The 19,544-nt window shown below is 42.8% G+C and overlaps 1 protein-coding gene across 1 annotated transcript in view; it reads left to right on the top strand.

Moving 5' to 3' along the window:
- Positions 1 to 19,544, top strand: part of SQOR (sulfide quinone oxidoreductase) — a 48,762-nt gene that overhangs the window by 12,338 nt on the left and 16,880 nt on the right. The window contains exons 2-3 of the mRNA XM_065941469.1: positions 8,226 to 8,476; positions 12,611 to 12,781. Coding sequence (XP_065797541.1) covers positions 8,243 to 8,476; positions 12,611 to 12,781 — 405 coding nt within the window. The 5' untranslated portion in view covers positions 8,226 to 8,242. The remainder of the gene's footprint in view (positions 1 to 8,225; positions 8,477 to 12,610; positions 12,782 to 19,544) is intronic.

Raw genomic sequence — 19,544 nt, 5'->3', positions numbered from 1 at the left:
GGGGAAATTGCTATGTGTCAGCACAGGTCCTTGTGTGTAGCAAGTATGCAATGCATACATGTGGAAACACTCTTAGCTATAGCAGAATTGTGATGATGCAAATTTCATGTGACTCTTTCTTTCCATAAAGATATACTTGCACATTTAGTGTTGCTAAATGTAATTTAATCTGAATACCTTTTGTGTAGGAGACAAATCTGTAAATAAAAATATAGCTTAGACAATGTTTTTTGAGCACTTCTGATTGATGACACTTCCCTGTTTATCAAGGTTAAATGGGTAAAAAAGACATGAGAACTTTCCTTGGTGGGGAAGATATCTTGTTTCAATACCACAGGTGAAAGAGTGTGACAAAGGAAAGGAAGGCCCCATGCTGTAATCTTCAGGAGTAATTATTGCATTAAAAAATCATACCACAACTGTGTTATTTAATTGTAAAATTTGGCCCACTCATTCACATAATTATAGCATTCAACAGTAATACATAATTAAATTGCCTTTTAAATGCCACCTGACAGTTGAGCGGATTTGCAAGGAGGAGCAGAGCAAAATTTGTTAAACATGTAAAATCTTCCATCTGACTGAATAGTAGTGAATGCATTTTGGTGTAAGTATATTAAAATGTACCTGAGATTTGTTTTCAATCAGGCATGGTGAGACCAGTCCATCAGGAGGTGACTGCCATGAAAGATGAAGCTTTGACTCCGAGTTCCCTAGGAACAGGAGGCCTGCTCCACCACATTGGGTCACATGGGGAAGCCCCCAGATTGGTCAGGAGGCAGGCAAATTGAGGGGAAAGCAACCTGGGTTTCCCTGGTGGCTCAGATGGTAAAGAATCAAGACCTGGGTTTGATCCCTGGGTTGGGAAGATCCCCTGCAGATGGGAATGGCTACCCACTCCAGTGTTCCTACCTGGAGAATCCCATGGACAGAGGAGCCTGGCGGGCTATGGTCTATGGGGTTGCAAAGACTTGGCCATGACTGAGTGACTAACACTTTCACTTTTCATGGGCAAAACCTATGGTCTGATTTTCATGAGGCAGGGGTAGCAGACTGACCAGGTTTGGTGCTGGCTAATTTGAATAATTTTAGTGGACTCTGGACTGTAGGGGCTGCCCTTGTTGTCTTGATGTCTGGCCCAGGGATGATTAGGGGCGAGGAATATTGCCTTCTGGAATGTAAAAGCCAGACAGAGGAAGTGGTTCAAGTTTGGGCTCTGGTTTGGCTGGTATAATTACCAAAGGTGTGCTTCCAGGCTGAGGTGTTTACATTTTTAGAAGTTGGCTAGTCCTAGAAACAATGTTTCTTTAGGACTAACAGAACCCCCAGATGTCAAACAATCATAAAATACAGAAATTAAAAATGTGATTAATACAGTAGGATTCAGAATATCTCCAGGAAGGTTTCAGGAAGTGTCTTATCCAGTGCCACTGATAAAGGCTGCAGATATGCCTACAGACTTGACTCGCATGTGCTTCAGATTGAGATGTGATCACATTAAGGAACCATAGCATTTTGAGGGGCAGTGTGTGTCACTTTCATGACAATCCAGTCATGGCGACAATTTCCCTTTGAAAGTTCAAGTCAGAGGGTGTGATGGCTACTGTTATGTATCAACTTGACTGGGCCATAGGGTGCCCAGACATTTGGTTAAACATTATTCTGGGTGTGTCTATGAGAGTGTTTCTGGAGGAATCAGTAGACAGGGTAAAGAAGGTTGCCCTCCCCACTGTGGGTGGTGTCATACAATTAGCTGAAGGTCTGAATAGAACAAAAATGCTGACACTCCCACGAGTAACAGAGATCTCAGAAGAATCCTGAATCACCAAGGATCCAGACATTTATTGTGACTTATTTTCTCATTCAATATGATCTAATTTTGTATCTGTAAGTTTGGTCCCCAAGTTGTATAGGCTTCCCTGCCCATAAAACTTGGATCTGCCTATGAGGCTGCCCTTCTGGGGCATGGCATGTGAGGGCCCAGCAAAGAGGTTGTCCTGAGATCTAGAGCTGGAGAAGGTCCAGCCTGGGAGCTTACCACCTCTGAATTGCTGGCTCCTTCTAATGCCTGCATTGCTGCTCCTAAGGGCATTCAGGAAAAATTGCTTTACACAGAAAGAACTCACTGTGGCTCTGGTCTCGCTGCAGATTCAAGTGGCCTTTGGGAGATCACCTTGGGTCTCTGAGCCTCAGTTTTCCTGTTTGTAAAGTGCTATCAATACCTCCAGGGTAGGCTCAGGTATGGTCCTTGTGAATTGTAAAGTTCTAGGCACATGGGAGGGAAGTATGATTATAATTGTGTTGCTACTTGTATTTCTATTATCTTGCTATTACTTGGAATATGCATAGCTGTAGCATTTCAGTGACTAAAGAGCAAAGCTAATGTCCATCCTGGCACACTGTTTTTTGCTGTTTCATTCTAATTTTTTTTTTATTGTGGAAACTTTCCAGAATATACAAAAAAAATCACAGATTGCCACAAGGAATGCCCATATAAATCCATAAATTGGCTTCAGATTATTATCAACTCTGAAATAATGCCATTTGTAGCAACATGGATGAACCTAGAGATTATTATACTAAGTGAAGTAAGTCAGACAGAGACAAATATCACGTGATATCACTTATATGTAGAATCTGAAAAAATGGTACAAATGAATTTATTTAAAAAACAGAAATAGACTCACATAGAAGACAAACTTATGGCTACCAAAGGGGAAAGGAGGGGCAGGGATAAATCTGGAATTTGGGATTAACAGATACAGATCCATATAAAATAGATAAACAGCAAGGACCTACTACTCTATAGCACAGGGAACTATATTCAATATCTTATAATAACCTATAATGGAAAATAATCTGAAAAAGTATGTGTACATACATACACACATACATATATATCTGAATCACTGCTCTATACTTGAAATGTAAATCAATTATACTTCAATAAAAAGTTAACATTTAAAAAATATTATCAACTCATGGCCAATCTTGTGACATCTATACTCCTACCTACTTGTCACTTGTAATATTGTCAAGCAAATGCAAATGATTTCAACTGTAAGAATATCAGTATGTGTTTTTAAATTTTAAGAGCCCTTAAAATTATATTAATATCAATACTATTATTCTACCTGGCTCATTCCCCCCAAAACTTAAATTTTTTCTTCCAATTTGCTTAGTAAGCTAAAATTTAATATCATATTTTCCCTCCCATCTCGCTCCATGGGGCATAATCTACATTATATCTGAATGTAAATAAAATTCAGCTGGTAGGCATTTTCCTTGAGTTATCTCTTAAGTCTAATGCTGTGAGACTCCTCAACCGAGGAGTCAGTTTGAATTAAACTCTCCTCTTCAATTAGTGATGTGACCTTAAGCAGGTACTCCACTTTCCACTAAACTTCAATTTTCTTGTCTGTAAATTGGGGATACTAACACACTCTTTACAAAGTTATTGTAAGGAGTCTGTCTCTGAGATAGCCTAAGCACAACTAAAACACTCAGTAAGTGTTAGCTGTTCCTGTTATGACAGTCTCTCCCTGAGTTTGCTTATTGAATCCTGTCTTCTGGAAGTAATTTGGTGGAGAGAGAGAAATAACTGACGATAGCCTTAGTTAAAAGGCCCAGACAGCCCACGGGGGAGGAGCTAATGGAGGAGGAGGAGCCTTCCAGGCCTTTTGCCACCTGGGTACTAGGTGTAAGCCCAGCTCCTGTTGTGTGTAGATGAGGTTCACTTGTGTCTCAGGGACTGGGGCCCAAAGAGAGCTGGCACTTCTGGACTTCACAGCTCTGTGTAAGCTTGATAGGGAAGCTGGACCCAGAGGGCAGGTAGGAGAACCGGGGAAGGTGGCGAAAGCTGGAGGCTGCCTGTTGTCTGTTTTTCTCGTTGGTTTTGAAAGTTTATATGAAGGTGATATGTTAAAAAGATGGCCTTGTGGTTATTGAAACCCAAAGCAAAGAGGGCTCAGTCTGGTGTGGGCTTGAGATAAAATAATAGTGACCCATACAAAGAACCCTCAGTTTCCTCAAGAGCAAAAATAACTGAAAGATTGACTGTAAGTCCTGTTGGCCTGATGGATCTTTCGTTAAGATGCTCTGAATAATCCTTGTTTAGAGGTCAGCTCTGTTTGAACTCAGTCAAGTGTCCTAGCTGACACCCAGTGAGTGGCATTGTCACACGGCTCAGGATTAGGGAGCTCTCGACTCTGGCGATCTGCACTGATTTTCCCAGAAGGGCTGGCTGTACAAAGGTGAGGAATTCCAAAGATTTGTCTGGATCAGGACCCCAGATCAGCAGCCAGCAATGTAAGTAGGAGGTGCCTAGCAGGCCATCTTATCTTTCAGTTAGCAGGGGTTTTACTTCTTCAGTCAGACTACAGATATAGTAGAGCATTTATTTTGATTCTTTGAAGGAAGCTCTCGATTGATTTAGGATTAATTGAGGAATTTTTATCTAACTTAAAAGTATGACATTATTTAATTAGAACATGTATTTGATAAATGAAATACATTTATTTCAGTTAAATAAATGTGGCACTTGTTAAAAGAAAGTTAACTTTGCCTTATTGATTCTTTCAAAAAGAGTGTGTGTTTCACTTTGTAAGAGTGTAGAGCGAAAGCGGCTGCGTTTCCTGCATTGTTAGTTGGTAATTCTTATTTCTTAACTTCAGGTACATGTGTTTCAGGCTACCTTCTAGGGAGACTCAGAGACTTAGATTTATGCTCCTTAGTTATTTTATTGACAGATTTTTAAAAAAATTTCTTTGCTGTTGACTCCAGGGTCAAGTTTGGTCTTTTTTTTGTTTGCTTTTTTTTTTTTCATTCTGGTTCAGATTATGTGACTTTCTTCCTTCAATTGTCTGGTTTTTTGATTGTTTCTCCAGTCTTGGCTTAGGTCAATGTTCCCACATTCCAAAGTGGGATCTAACTTATGATTTTGCATTATTCTAGTTTCTTTCTGGTCTTTGGCTTTGACTTTGACTACCTTCTCTACCGATAGTGTTAGATTGTAGTTCTGGTTTTTCTGATCTGAAAGTTAGGATGATGTTATATTGTTAGAATGAGTGTGTTACTGAAATTTTCAAGTGTTTTGAAACTTGGAACATTTTCTCTAACATGTTATTTTATGTTTGTGAAATTTTTGTTTATGGTTGAAATTTGACTGCAAAGGCCCGGACATTCTGCTTGATGACGATTATTAATGAAGTTGATAGAATTAGTTCAGAGGACTTTGTGTTTATTACTATAGAATCCAGAAATAAGCTATGGGGAACTGCTGAAATAAAATAGAACTTGCCTTCTTGGCTGAATGAGGGAAGTATTTGCATCAACTTTTCCTCTTTCAAGAGGAGAACCATGGGATACTAGGCTGGAAGGGAATTAGGAGGTTGAAGGGCCTCAGATTGTGTGGCTTGAAATCAGAAATTTTGCCAGGCTTCCTTTCAGGTCATTATTTTGTAACTCCATGGAGTAAAGGTTCTGTGTCAGGGGAATTGCCTGGTGGTCCAGTGATCAAGACCCTGCACTTCCACTGTTCAGTCCTTGATTGGGGAACTAAGATCCCACAAGTCATGTGGCCAAAAAAAAACAAAACAAGATGTTGTGTCAGGACCATGAAAAAGTGGTTTTCCTAAAAGTCAAGTGAGGAGATTTGCTGTCATATAGAAAGGCAGAATATGAGGACTGTCTATTCATCATAAAATATCTTCTTCCCAACCAGAGAGTAACATTCTACTTGGTGATTTCCCCCACTCCTCAATCATTAAGAAACAAAAAACAAACAGAAAACTCAAACAAAACCAAATTGAGTGATTTTTAAAATTTAAAGCTTATTAAAGAAAATGTGAGAAAAGCACATGCAAAGAAGAGGGAAAAAGTAAATTATAGCTATATCAAAACATTGCTACTATTTTAGGTGTCAATACCGTGAAAAAATGGTTTCCCTGTTGTGGAAAGTGTGGAAAATATCTGGATTTTTTCATTCAAGATTTTCATGTTAGCACTGTTTATTGTTGATAGACATAGTAGATATAGTGGTTTAAAGCAAACACTCTGGCACTTAAGTGTCCAGGTTCAAATCATAATCCACATGTGAGCTCTGCCTCAATTTTATCATCTGTAAAATGGTGATGATGATAGTCAGCTCACAGGTAAAATGTTTGTGTAAAGGACTTAGAACATATTTGTTATTGTCATCAAAATAGTTTATTATTATAATATTAATGTATGCATATAGTAGAGATTTTATAAGATACAGGAGAGCAGAAGAAATCAAAATCATCCATTATTCTAAAACCCAGAGAAAACTGCCTGTGTTAAAATCTTATTTTTTTAAAATTCATTTTTCAAAAAAATAAAATAAATAAAATGCATGTTTCTCTTATATAATTAAACTTGTATTTCCAATTTATATTCTGATCACAGCATAAGCATTTTATATGCTCTTTGTAAACATAATTTGAAAAGACTACATAGGTCATCTTGTGTAACAGTATTTTATGTAACCTTTCCTCAAAGTTTGACATGTGGATGGTTATCTCTGTTCCCCCTACCCATTTTAAATAGAAGCAATCATAAATTAGCCTTGGTTAGAACCTGAGCCTTCCATTCCAGTCTAGAGCCTGCAGTTGTTTTTTCTGTAACCAGGATGAAATCAGATCCAATCCATTAGCCAGTTAACTCAGATTTGACTGTATTATGAATGAATATGTGAGATATATCTTTGTAGAATCTTGTCTTCTTAAGTATTAGAGGTTATTTCCTTAGACCTGAGTCCCAGAAATGGGAGAGCAGAGTCAAAGGATGAGAAATGTTTTTGATAAGAGTCATACTGACTTAAACTTGCAGTAACCGTGAATGATCCTGCCTCAGTTTCTATAAGCCCATGTACCCTCCCCCAGATCCAGGTTGCCTGTCACATCTGAAATACTGAGGAAATTGTCATGGGAGCCAAAACACTGGAACAGAGTTAATCCTAATTAAAATCATCACTCTGGCTCCTCCTTCTCACTCCTCCAGGGCCCTTTCTTCCTTTCATAGCCTTTCCCTATCCCAGCTTTCTCTAATTCCCTTGTGTAGCCTTCCTCTTCTCCACCGGTGGGAAGTCATGTAATTATATTGTTCCCATTTAGAAGTTAGTGGTCTTAGAAGCTAGAAATGTTATCCCCCAGCTGGGTACTTGCTGGGTACCCCCAGCTGGGTACTTTTTATAAAGGGTTCCTGGAGCATAGGAACCCATAGGATGGTGCTAGATGATGAAATTTGGGGCTCTGTAATACACAAGGAGGGAGATATTTTGGTCTGGGCCCCTCAACTTACATGATAGATCACATCCAAGATATAAAGCCCGTTCTGAGGATGGGATGAAGTCAAGGCCAGTTTCTGAATAGCCTTCATTTCCTCACTGTCAAAGCACCAACTGCTAGAGCAGAAACACCTTTTCTTAAAGGTGAAGTACATCTCTTGGAAAACCTATCAAGGGGAGATTATTTACTGAATTGGATATAATAAAAGACTTGTCAGCAGGATATGCAGATTCTTTACATAAAATATAGCTTTATGATGCTAGGGAGGGGCTCCTTTTATGGCTTTTTAATCATCTGGTTGAAATTGCCAAAGGTGTGGAGGGCCTTTGCTCATGTGTCTGTAGCCAGTGATCTGATTAAATTGCATGTCCCTGGGACAGCAGATCCAGGTACTTCTGAGTGGGACCGAGGCTCTGATTTCTGTGACCTGAACCCTGAGCTGTAGAAGGTGGGTTTCTTGCTTAACTCTGTTTTTAAGAAAGGTCTCAGGTGGCAAGGAATTGTAGACTCATACATCTCTGATGGACCAAAAAGCCAAAGAAAGAGTTGAAGAACGTGCCAGAGAGCAGAAGAGGGTGACAGTGGGTTATGCTAGATGATGCCTTCACTTTAGGGATGGACAAGGGTGGGGACAGGCACGTTATGAGAGAGAACTTAAAAGGTGAGGTTTACCTGGTTCACACAAAGCCTGCGATGTCCTGAAGGGAGAAGGAGAGGAAGAAGTGGAAAGCTTAGCCAGTTGTTAGCTATCGGTGAAGCATTCCCAGAAGCTCTCGATCATGGCCAGGTGGGAGGGTGGTCTTGAAATAGGCCAGCTGGGGCCGGCCAGATGCCAGTCTCCCCTTCTTCCCTAAAAGAAAATGCTTTGGTCCCATAGTGGCTCTCTCCTTATTTGGAGTCTTACCTGTTCCTTTGCAGCCTGATCCGGCCTGAAGATGACCTCGCTGGCCTCTGTGGTGTCTAGCTCCCGTGCCCGGCTCTTCGCCTGCTTCCTCAGGCTGGGCTCTCAGCAGGCCAGCCCCCTGCAGCTGCACACGGGGGCCAGCCTCGCAGCCAAGAGCCACTATGAAGTGCTGGTGCTGGGTGGGGGCAGTGGTGGGATCAGCATGGCCGCCCGCATGAAGAGGAGAGTGGGCGCAGAGAACGTGGCCATCGTTGAGCCCAGCGAGGTAAGTCTTCCCCTATGAGTGTGTGTTGTGCACATGCACGTGTGGGTTAGGGGCTGAGGTGGGGATGACTGTCATGCCCTGGGCCTCCATGTCCCCAGGCTCATGCTTCTCTTTCTGGGCATAAAAAGCTGATCATCCAAAAGGATTGGGAGGAGGTGGGGGGAGGGAGAGAGCAAGGACAAATCTCTTGGCTTCTTATGATCTCCTCTGGGTTAGTTTCTTAGAAGTACCATAACAAATGACCATAAACAGCATGGCTTAAAACAGATAATTTATCCTCTCACAGTTCTGGAGGCTGGAAGTGCAAAACCAAGGTGTTAGCAGGGCCATGGTTCCCCTAAAGGCTGTTCAGGGCAAGGGGAGGCTGTCCCACACCTCTCTCCTAGCTTCTGTGGTTGTGGACAGCCCTTGGTGTTCCTTGGCTGGTCGTGCATCACTCCAATCCCTGCCTCTGTCTTCACAAGGCCTTCTCTGTGTGTGCCACTAGTGTTGGCACAAGACTTTTCTACAAGGACACCAGTCATTGGATTAGATTTTAGAGACAATCCAATGGATAAACATTAGAGAGTTGAGGACACTCTAATCCAGTATGCGTGTGTGCTAAGTCGTTTCAGTCGAGTCTGACTCTTTGTGACCGTATGGACTGTAGCCTACCAGGCTCCTCTGTCCATGGGTCTTGCCAGGCAAGAATACTGGAGTGGGTTGCTGTGCTGTCCTCCAGGGGATCTTCTGGATCCAGGGGTTGAACCTGTGTCTCTTACATCTCCTGGCAGGCAGGTTCTTTACCACTAGGGCCACCTGGGCATGCCCTAATCCAGTATGACCTCATCTTAAATTGATTACATCTGTAAAGACCCTATTTCCAAATAAGGTCATGATCACAGGTCTCAGGGTTTGGACGTCAGCATATATTTTGAAGAGAGACAGTTCAACTCACATCACCCTCCACCTTCAGTCTCGTGTCCAGAGGAAAATCAGTGGTCATTGCACTTTCCTTTCCCTGTTCCAGTCTGGAGAAAAGATGATGAGTTGATGGGTGGGGAGGCTTCTGAAAAGGTGTCAGTAAGTTTGAGAAATTTAAATGCAATGGATTATAAACAGATTATGTATGAAACAGAAAAAGATAGCAGACACCAAAAGGGAAGTTGGGAAGTGTTTATAAGACACTGTTTCATGAAAAACATTTTAAGGTTGTCCAGAGTTTCAGAAGAATAGTCAAGATTTTTGACAGTTTGTCTAATATTTCCTAAGGAACCAGACATGCACCAGTGGGGAGTTGTATCTTTGGGAGGAAAAATCAAAATGGGCCTGATGCCTGTTTAGTGGAGAGGGTAGGGCAACAAAGGCACACTTCTTTTCAGCAAGTCTTCCCTGTACCAAATGAGGCTGCCCAGGGCTTTGCTATATTCTGATTGGTATGCAGTGCTCTGTGGGGAGATGGGAGGGCTCTCTCTGTCATGTTCCCCCTTTTTTAAATAGAAGAGCTAAGTTTAAGTTTCAGCTCGCCCCACCTTTTAAAAAAACTATTTCAAAAAATTTTATTTATTTGTTTTTGGCTGTGCTGGGTCTTTGTTGCTGCACACTGGCTTTCTCTAGTTGCGGTGAGTGGGGCTACTCTCTAGTTGCAGTGCAAGGGCTTCTCACTGCCGTGACTTCTCTTATTGCAGAGCACAGGCTCTAGGGAGCTCAGGCTTCAGTAGTTGTGGCGCGTGAACTCAATAGTTATGGCTCATAGGCTTAGTTGCTCCGAGGCATGTGGGATCTTCCTGGATCAGGGATCCAACCTGTGTATCCTATATTGGCAGGTGGATTCTTTACCACTGAGCCACCAGGGAAGCCCCAATTTCCTATTTAAAGTGACTTTAATTCAGGGACAACATTATATTTTATTTATTTTTTCCCCCCTCCCCCCTCCCTCTCCACCCGACTCCTCTGGGTCCTCCTAGTGCACCAGGCCTGAGCACTTGTCTCATGCATCCCACCTGGGCTGGTGATCTGTTTCATCATAAATAATATACATGCAGTTCTTTCGAAACATCCCACCCTCACCTTCTCGCACAGAGTTCAAAAGTCTGTTCTGTACTTCTGTGTCTCTTTTTCTGTTTTGCATATAGGGTTATCATTACCATCTTTCTAAATTCCATATATATATGTTAGAATGCTGTAATGTTCTTTATCTTTCTGGCTTACTTCACTCTGTATAATGGGCTCCAGTTTCATCTAATTCAGGGACAACATTTTAAATGACAGTGGTCTGAGCGCTGTATTAGGTGGCCTCTGGTGGATTATAGTTATCCCACAGAGGGTCTCCCGTGGGGCTACTCTTTGTAATGCAACAGGCTCCTCTGAGGAACTGGACACAATTCAAGAGGCCAGAATGGAGTCTGCCCTGCTCCTTGAGGATGTGCATGACAGGGCTTCTCAGAGGAGCTGCCAGTGGCTCAGGTGTTTGCTACTTTCCTTCCTGTGTCTGGTTTGGGGATTGCTGGAGCGTATGCTTGTTGGCACTCTAAAAAAATGATCCGAGCTTGTATTTTCATTCCCTTTTCTGTTCAAGATGGACTTGACATCATTGAACTCTCATAGCTGGTGACTTCTGCCCCCGTTTGATCCCATGCATTATGGCTGTAGGGAGATTGCAAAGCTGTTCCTATGTCCTCTTCACTCTCTGGGGCTGTTGGCAATTCTGTCTGGCCAGTTTGAGGCATTTTGATAATGTTGAGATCTCTTGGTCCTCCAGTCTACTCCATGGATACGTGGGAATTCTCAGAGGCCATTAAACCAATCTGCCCTTTGACCCTGAGTGTAGGACTTTCACAACTAACTGAGATCAAAAGTGGACCATCTAAAGCAAGAGAACTCCAGAAAATACTGAAAGTTTGGGTATCAGGGCGTAGGATCTGATGCCTCCTGGCTTTGGGTGTAAAAACCTCTGAGAAAGGAGAAGAGGGCCTCTGAGGGCTGACTGGGGATATCTGCTGCCCTCCCCATGGGCTTGGGAAACACAGGGGGAAGTTAATGAAGTTCTGAGAATCCCCAAAGTGGCAGAAAACTTTTCAAACTCGCCTCACAAACTTCTGAGTAACCATATTTAGCCTTCTGGATTTAATTTTTCTTTATATCTGCATACATGAAATGGACTGATAATATGTGTGTGTATGTGCTATGTGTTAAGTCACTTCAGTTGAGTCTGACTCTGTGTGACCTCATGGACTGTAGCCTGCCATGCTCCTCTGTCCATGGGATTCTCCAGGCAAGAATACTAGAGTGGGTTGCCACGCCCTCCTCCAGACGATCGTCCCAACCCAGGGATTGAACCCACATCTCTTATGTCTCCTGCGCTGGCAGGCAGGTGCTTTACCACTAGTGCCGCCTGGGAAGCCTGTGTATGTATGTATGCTTGTTTATATAGCATGTGGACTTTCCAGGTGGCTCCTCGGTAAAGAATACATCTGCCAATGCAGAAGATACAGGTTTGATCCCTGGGTTGGGAAGATCCAGTGAAGAAGGAAATGGCAACCCATTCCAGTATTCTTGCCTGAAGAATTCCATGGACAGAGGAGCCTGGCGGGCTACAGTTCATGGGGTTGCAAAAGATTTAGATGTGACTTAGTGACTAACACAACAACAAATATAGCATGTACATGTTAAACACCAGATCTACTTTGTGTTAGACGTTCAGTCGTGTCCGACTCTTTGTGACACCATGGTCTGTCCATGGAATTCTCTAGGTAAGAATACTGGAATGGGTTGCCTTTCCCTTCTTCAGGGGATCTTCCTGACCCAGGGATCTAATCAAGGTCTCCTGCATTGCAGACAGATTCTTTACCATCTGAGCTACCTTACCTACAAAAGAATTCAGCCAAGATCAGCAAAGAAAGTCATAAACTATCTTTAGTGACCACTGTGTTATCTATTGCTTAAAGTGGATTTAAGGTAACTGCCCTTCAGAATTTAACATAGTAGGAAATACCAGTGGAGTTGGTGGGGGAAGACTAACCTTTTGGAGACTTCTCTGTGATGCTTCAAGGGTCAGGAGGGAGGATTTGGGAGAGTCTAGCTCATGTATCTTTAGCTATGACTTTTTTGATCAGCCTCACATTGTAATGAATCTCCAAATACTTTGTTTTTTAGACACATTTCTACCAGCCCATCTGGACCCTGGTGGGTGCTGGTGCCAAACCATTATCCTCATCTGGCCGTCCCACAGCAAATGTGATTCCATCTGGTGTGGAGTGGATCAAAGCTAGGGTGGTTGATCTGAATCCAGACAAGAACTGCATCCACACAGATGATGACAAGAAGGTAACCACTGGGGTCCTTTGGCTTTTGTTAACCTGAGGGTTTATACTGAATGCACATTGTATCAGAATGGACAGCTTCGTGGTGAGAGGGTGAGATATCTGTGTGTGTGTGTGTGTGTGTGTGTGTGCATGTGTGTGTGCTGAATACTGTGTGAGATGAGACAGGTGTGGGAAAAGGAGGATGGGATAGATGGAAAGACTGAGTGATGCTGAATTAATAAATGAACAGTGAAGACAAGCATTTGTTGAAAACCACTGTTTGCCCTGTTGCTTACTACAGTATCAGGTACCTGAATTCTTATTGAACAGACAATACTGCTCTGTGTTAAAATACCAGGTACCTCCCTCCTTTTTCCTTTGAAGCAGTGGGCCTCTCCACTTGACAGATGGCCCTGCAGAGGAAGGGGATATTGGAAAATATCCATCTCAGTCACCCTAGTGGGTGCTCTGCCGTGTGACTGTGGTTGCTGTTAGGGCTAAGAATTGCTGCTGCTGCAGCTTGAAGGTCACAATTGCTCAGCACCATAGACATCTCCTCCCACCCCCACCACACTTGGATCCCAACTTTTCAGCAGCTGCAGCCCCTGGGTTTGACTGAGGGGATGAGTGCAGGATGGTGAGAAGACAGGCTCAGAAGCCATCCTGTCGCCTCATCTGCTGTTGAGCCCGGGACAGCCACCATGCTGTCCCCGGCCTGTCCCAGGGTCTGGTGGCTCTTGGGCCCTAAGGGTGTTACTGGCCTTAATCCCCTGAACCATATCCCTCCAAACTGGGCACGCCAGCATTTTCACAGAACTGTAGAATCAGGTTGGTGGAAATCTTTCAGCTCTAACCTCTTGCTCTAAGCAGGGACCATTGGCTGCAGGCATTCTCAACCTTTCCTTAGGTCATGTATCTTTCCAAGCAGGACCTTAGCCTGCTCTACAGAATGCATATGTGCCTGATTTTGCATTTAATTTCAAGGAGTACAGAGATTTTTTTGTATCCTTTCCCTGAACCCTGATCAAAATTACCTGCCTAGTTTCTGCTCTTCCTTCCTTCCTCCCTCAGTATTTATATTAAGCATTATTATAACCTGTGTATACAGTTTTAAGGATATACGAGTGAACCAAAAAGGACAAATATCTTTATTGTTCAGGATTTTATATTCTAGTGGAGGAGGACATACAATAAACAATAAACATAATAAGTAAGTTATACAGTGTGTTAGAAGGTGATGTCAGTTCAGTCAGTTCAGTCGCTCAGTCGTGTCCAACTCTTTGTGACCCCATGAATCACAGCACGCCAGGCCTCACTGTCCATCACAAACTCCTGGAGTTTACTCAAACTCATGCCCATCAAGTCATTGATGCCATCCAGCCATCTCATTCTCTGTCGTCCTCTTCTCCTCCTGCCCCCAATCCCTCCCAGCATCAGGGTCTTTTCCAATGAGTCAACTCTTTGCATGAGGTGGCCAAAGTATTGGAGTTTCAGCATCAGCCCTTCCAATGAACACCCAGGACTGATCTCCTTTAGGATGGACTGGTTGGATCTCCTTGCAATCCAAGGGACTCTCAAGAGTCTTCTCCAACACCATAGTTCAAAAGCATCAATTTTTTGGCGCTCAGCTTTCTTCACAGTCCAACTCTCACATCCATACATGACCACTGGAAAAACCATAGCCTTGACTAGAGGGACCTTTGCTGGCAAAGTAATGTCTTTGCTTTTTAATATGCTATCTAGGTTGGTCATAACTTTCCTTCCAAGGAGTAAGCGTCTTTTAATTTCATGGCTGCAATCACCATCTGCAGTGATTTTGGAGCCCCCCAAAATAAAGTCTGACACTGTTTCCACGGTCTCACCATCTATTTCCCATGAGGTAATGGGACCAGATGCCATGATCTTAGTTTTCTGAATGTTAAGCTTTAAGCCAACTTTTTCACTCTCCTCTTTCACTTTCATCAAGAGACTTTTTAGTTCCTCTTCACTTTCTGCCATAAGGGTGGTGTCATCTGCATATCTGAGGTTTTTGATATTTCCCCCGGCAATCTTGATTCCAGCTTGTGCTTCTTCCAGAGCAGCGTTTCTCATGATGTACTCTGCATATAAGTTAAATAAGCAGGGTGACAATATACAGCCTTGACGTACTCCTTTTCCTATTTGGAACCAGTCTGTTGTTCCATGCCCAGTTCTAACTATTGCTTCCTGACCTGCATACAGATTTCTCAAGAGGCAGGTCAGGTGGTCTGGTATTCCCATCTCTTTCAGAATTTTCCACAGTTTATTGTGATCCACACAGTTGAAGGCTTTGGCGTAGTCAATAAAGCAGAAATAGATATTTTTCTGGAACTCTCTTGCTTTTTTGATGATCCAGCGGATATTGGCAGTTTGACTCTGGTTCCTCTGCCTTTTCTAAAACCAGCTTGAATATCTGGAAGTTCTCGGTTCACGTATTGCTGAAACCTGGCTTGGAGAATTTTGATGAATGTTAATTAAAAAATAGAGCCGAGTTACTTGGAGTTGGGCACAGGGGTTAGGGGCTTGAATTTAAAGTGGGTTAGTATTTACATGTTCCACTTCTCTGAAAGTTAGCGCTCTTCATTTTTTTTTTAGGCAAACAGGTAATATGAAAGTTCTTCCTTTAATGAGTCAGAACCCACCTTCCTGTAATCTCTTTTCTGTTTTGTCTTTGGCCTCTATGTTAGTGGCCATAATACTTTTCTTGTTCCTTATTCTTCCTGTAGTGTGGGAGAGAAGGTCTTCTCTCTCTTCAGTGGGGAAACCCTCCAGCTATTTGAAAGTGACTTAGAGTCCGTGTCTGCGTCCTCTCCTCCTGTCCCCACTTTCCTCAGATCTCATGGGCTCCAATCCCCTCCCTACCCTCTTTAGCCTGCACTGGACATCATCTGGCTTGTTAGTACCCCATGATCCATGGCCCCAGTAGGTGTCTGGGAGAGTAACCAGTGCTACAGAACAGCCCAGAATTGTGTGGGACCATTCTCTCCCACAACTGGCTAGAGCCCAAGCTAGCATTTGCCAGTGACAGTTCTCACAGTGCTGATTCATGCTGGACTAGATATCTGTTCAAACCATGGGTCTTTTTTTCACATGATCTACTGTCGAGTCAGGCATCCCCCATCCTAAAATATATACATATATATATGTGTGTGTGTACACAAATAAATATACATTTATTTACATTAAATTTAAAAATTTATATCTTCTTTATATATTGTTTTTCCCGTGTTGATAAACTTCCTTATTTCCCCCAATATCTCCAGGAGAACAGACTGAATTAAACACAAGACTGTTCTCAGTTCACAGGATTGAGCTTTGGGGCTTCTTTTTTTCACCAGTCTGCTTCCAGTACAAGGGACCAGCAGACCTGTATTTTGAAGACACGTCACCCCTTCGGTACAGCAGTGCCTGCCTCCTAGTCAGACCCTCTGCACTGCAGGAGTAGCTCAGTACCTTTCTGATTGGCTTTGTGTGTGTCTTAAGGAACATAAACTTGTCTCACCTCTTGAGAATGAGAGGTACTGGGAGGCACCCTCACTTCTGAAACCTGCTTAGACTCTAAGGTCTAGACCCTTGGGAGAGTTGTAGTGCCTTGTTAGGGCTAAGGAATAAGGTGGTGGTATATAAACTGGTGAGACTTTTGTCCAGGATTTTTTAAGCAAAAGTATTCCATAGCTAGGGCTTCCCTTATGGCTCAGCTGGTAAAGAATCTGCCTGCACTGCAGGAGATCTGGGTTCAGTCCCTGGGTTGGGAAAATCCCCTGGAGAAGGGAAAGAATACCCACTCCAGTATTATGGCCTAGAGAATTTCATGGACTGTATATAGTCCATGGGGTTGCAGAGAGTCAGGCATGACTGAGTGGCTTTCACTTTTCACTTTCTATTCCATAGCCAAGTATCAGAAGTCTGCATATCATGTCTCATCTTCTTGCTTTTGGTTCATCCTCCCAGCTTGCCTGGATCTTTTACATTTGTGATTCTGTCATCCAGTTAGCAGTTTTTCCTTGCCTTTATCCATGATGGGTTCATTTAAGTTCAAGGTTTTAATTCTTTAACCTTTCCCTAGAGAACTTTTTTCCTAGCATACATGAATCAGTCAGTATTCTTTTGAAAATATTAAACAATTTACATAATCGTTTCCATCATATGTTTACACTTTCCTGTCCTGTCCACAGTGTGAGGGCACTGCTGAAGTCTAGACTCACTGTGTCTCTGACTCTTCCCTGACCCAGGGATCTGTCTGTCTGGAGTGTGTTCCATAGGCCCAGTGTGTAGATGGATCCTTGCTCCTTCTCCAGACTTAACCTGGTTCTATTCCTTGTTCCTGCTCCAGCATGCTGGCCTCTCCTCTCCTCAGACACCTCAGCCGCCTCTTCCCTGGTACCTGTGCACAGGCTGCTTCCACCTCTTCCCCTCGCTAACTCCTAGCTTATCTTTATCTGAGACATGGCCTCCCTGACCTACTGGAGTAGTCAGATTTGCCCCTAGACTTGCCATCCCAGCACGCTGTGGTTTAGTAATTATCTGTGTGGCTCTCTGTTCACGTCTGTCTTGCCCACTAGACTGAATTCCTGGAGGGGCAGGAACTGGGTCTTCCTTGTTTGGTGTTCTATCTCCAGGACTTAGCATAATACCTGCCACATAGGAGGTTTTCAGTCAATCTTTGTGATCAAGTTGTGCCTCAATTTCTTCATCTGTAAAATGGTACTGACTTCACTGGGTTGTTGTGAGGATTAAATGAATTAAAACATGTAAAATATTCAGGACAGTGTCTTGAGCAAAGTGAATGCTTAAGAAATGTTGCTATTATTAGGTTTTAAAGAATACATGAGGGACTTCCCTGATGGTCCAGTGGATAAGACTCTATGCATCCACTGTAGGGGGTGTGGGTTTGATCTTTAATCAGGAAACTAAGATCTCACATGCTGTGTGGTGCAACCAAAAAGTAAAAAAAAAAAAAAAAAAAAAAAGGGAAAAGAGTATATGGGAAAAAAAAGGAAAAGGAAATATTTCTTGAGTATCCACTCTGCTTAGAGTTCTTGACTGCCGACTGATGGGAAGCAGGTTTGCAGTCTGCAAACACTTGCTGATGCCCTTCTTTTTCTAAATTATTATGAGACATCTTTTTATTAGATGAGCCTGGAATTTCGAAATGGATAAACATCTTGTTTACTAAATTGTTAGTCATAATTTACCTCTCCCACCCTCCCCCCATATAAAATTACAAAATACTTGTCCATATTTAGCCTTTTGGCAAGGTCTGCACTGTTCTCTGAAACTGTTCAGAAGTTTTGTCTACAAGTTTTTGTAATTCCTTAGAGTTTAGATCATCTGCCCTGGAAGCTTGAACTCATTCAAAAGACATGAAGTGTACTTGTGTTGTTTGCTACTTTAGGATTTATTCTCCCTTATTTTTTTCATAGTCTTAAGCTTGTATATTATTAGTCCATAAAAACAATCAATATTATGCTCTAATAGAACCATTAAGGCATGCACAAACCAAAGGCTTTTCTTTACAGTGCTCATATGTCTTACATGTGGGTCAGGACCCCCAGATCCTATGCCATCTTTGATCTTACATCCTGAAGAGTCACTCAGCCATTTAATGATCCTGGTACACTTTCCTACAGAATAAGGAATTAAGAGCACTCAATCTCTATGGGTAGGCAAATCATACAGTTGAAGGTATATCTATTTATCTGTCTACTTTGATAGATTGTATTTTTCACAAGCAGGCGAAATCAACCATCTACCTATCCATTCATCCAACAAATGTTACAGACTTCCTCAGTTTAGTGTCTTGTGTTAGATTCTAGGACTATAAGGATTAAGACATAACCTTTATCCTCTAGGAGTGTTCGGTGTAGTGAGGAGGACATTGCTGCTGAATAACATAAGTGCTAAAAAGCATTAAGTCCACTGTGCTGACGGAGCTGCTGGGAGGGGCCAGCAGGGAGGGGACTGAGTCATAGGCAGGTCTCACGGGTGGAGGTGACCTTGGAGCCGAGTCTGCTAGGTCAGGACCTCTTCAGTGACTTGCTCCCTTTGGCTCCCCAGCCCAAGTCAAGCTCTTTCAGGTCTCGGAGGCCCCTCTCTTCCACTGTGATCTGCCCAGCTGTCTGCTCTGCTTCTCTATTTGTGTTTTTCACAAGCAACTGAAACCAACCATCCACCTCTCCACCTATCCAGCCTTCTCTCCAAGGCTGTGGCAGTCACCACCTGTGGCTCCAGGCTGGGCTCCCACATTCACTGGTGTCATTCTCCAGTTTTGTAGGCAAGTCTCTTTACTTTATATCCTTTTTGCTTACACTGTTATAATTCAGTTTGTCTTCCTCCTGATCCTGAACCCACATTTCCATCATAATAGGTATGGATACTTTTGCCCTCAGCATGAATGAGCACAATGCCCATATTTAAAGAGAGGAGTTTTAAATTCCGAACAGCTTGTTTGGTAGGATCAGGTAGGTTCTATCACATCTTTTTCAGTGTCCCTCAAAAGAGCAGTTTCTCAGTTACGCTGTTGATCCAGTCTCTACGACAGGACAGATTAGCCTGAGATTCACACATTACCCCGTAGGTGGGATTTACAGGTTAACTTTTAAAGAAAGTTGATTGTTTTAAGATTAGAAAGTCATCCTCCCAGCCTTCAACATGAAACAGTCAGTTCAGTCGCTCAGTTATGTCTGACTCTTTGCGACCCCATGGACTGTAGCATGCCAGGCTTCCCTGTCCATCACCAACTCCCAGAGCTTGGTCACACTCATGTC

The sequence above is a fragment of the Muntiacus reevesi genome, chromosome 7 (assembly GCF_963930625.1).
Source record: "Muntiacus reevesi chromosome 7, mMunRee1.1, whole genome shotgun sequence".
Taxonomy (NCBI): domain Eukaryota; kingdom Metazoa; phylum Chordata; class Mammalia; order Artiodactyla; family Cervidae; genus Muntiacus; species Muntiacus reevesi.
This window is presented reverse-complemented; position numbering and strand designations above follow the sequence as displayed.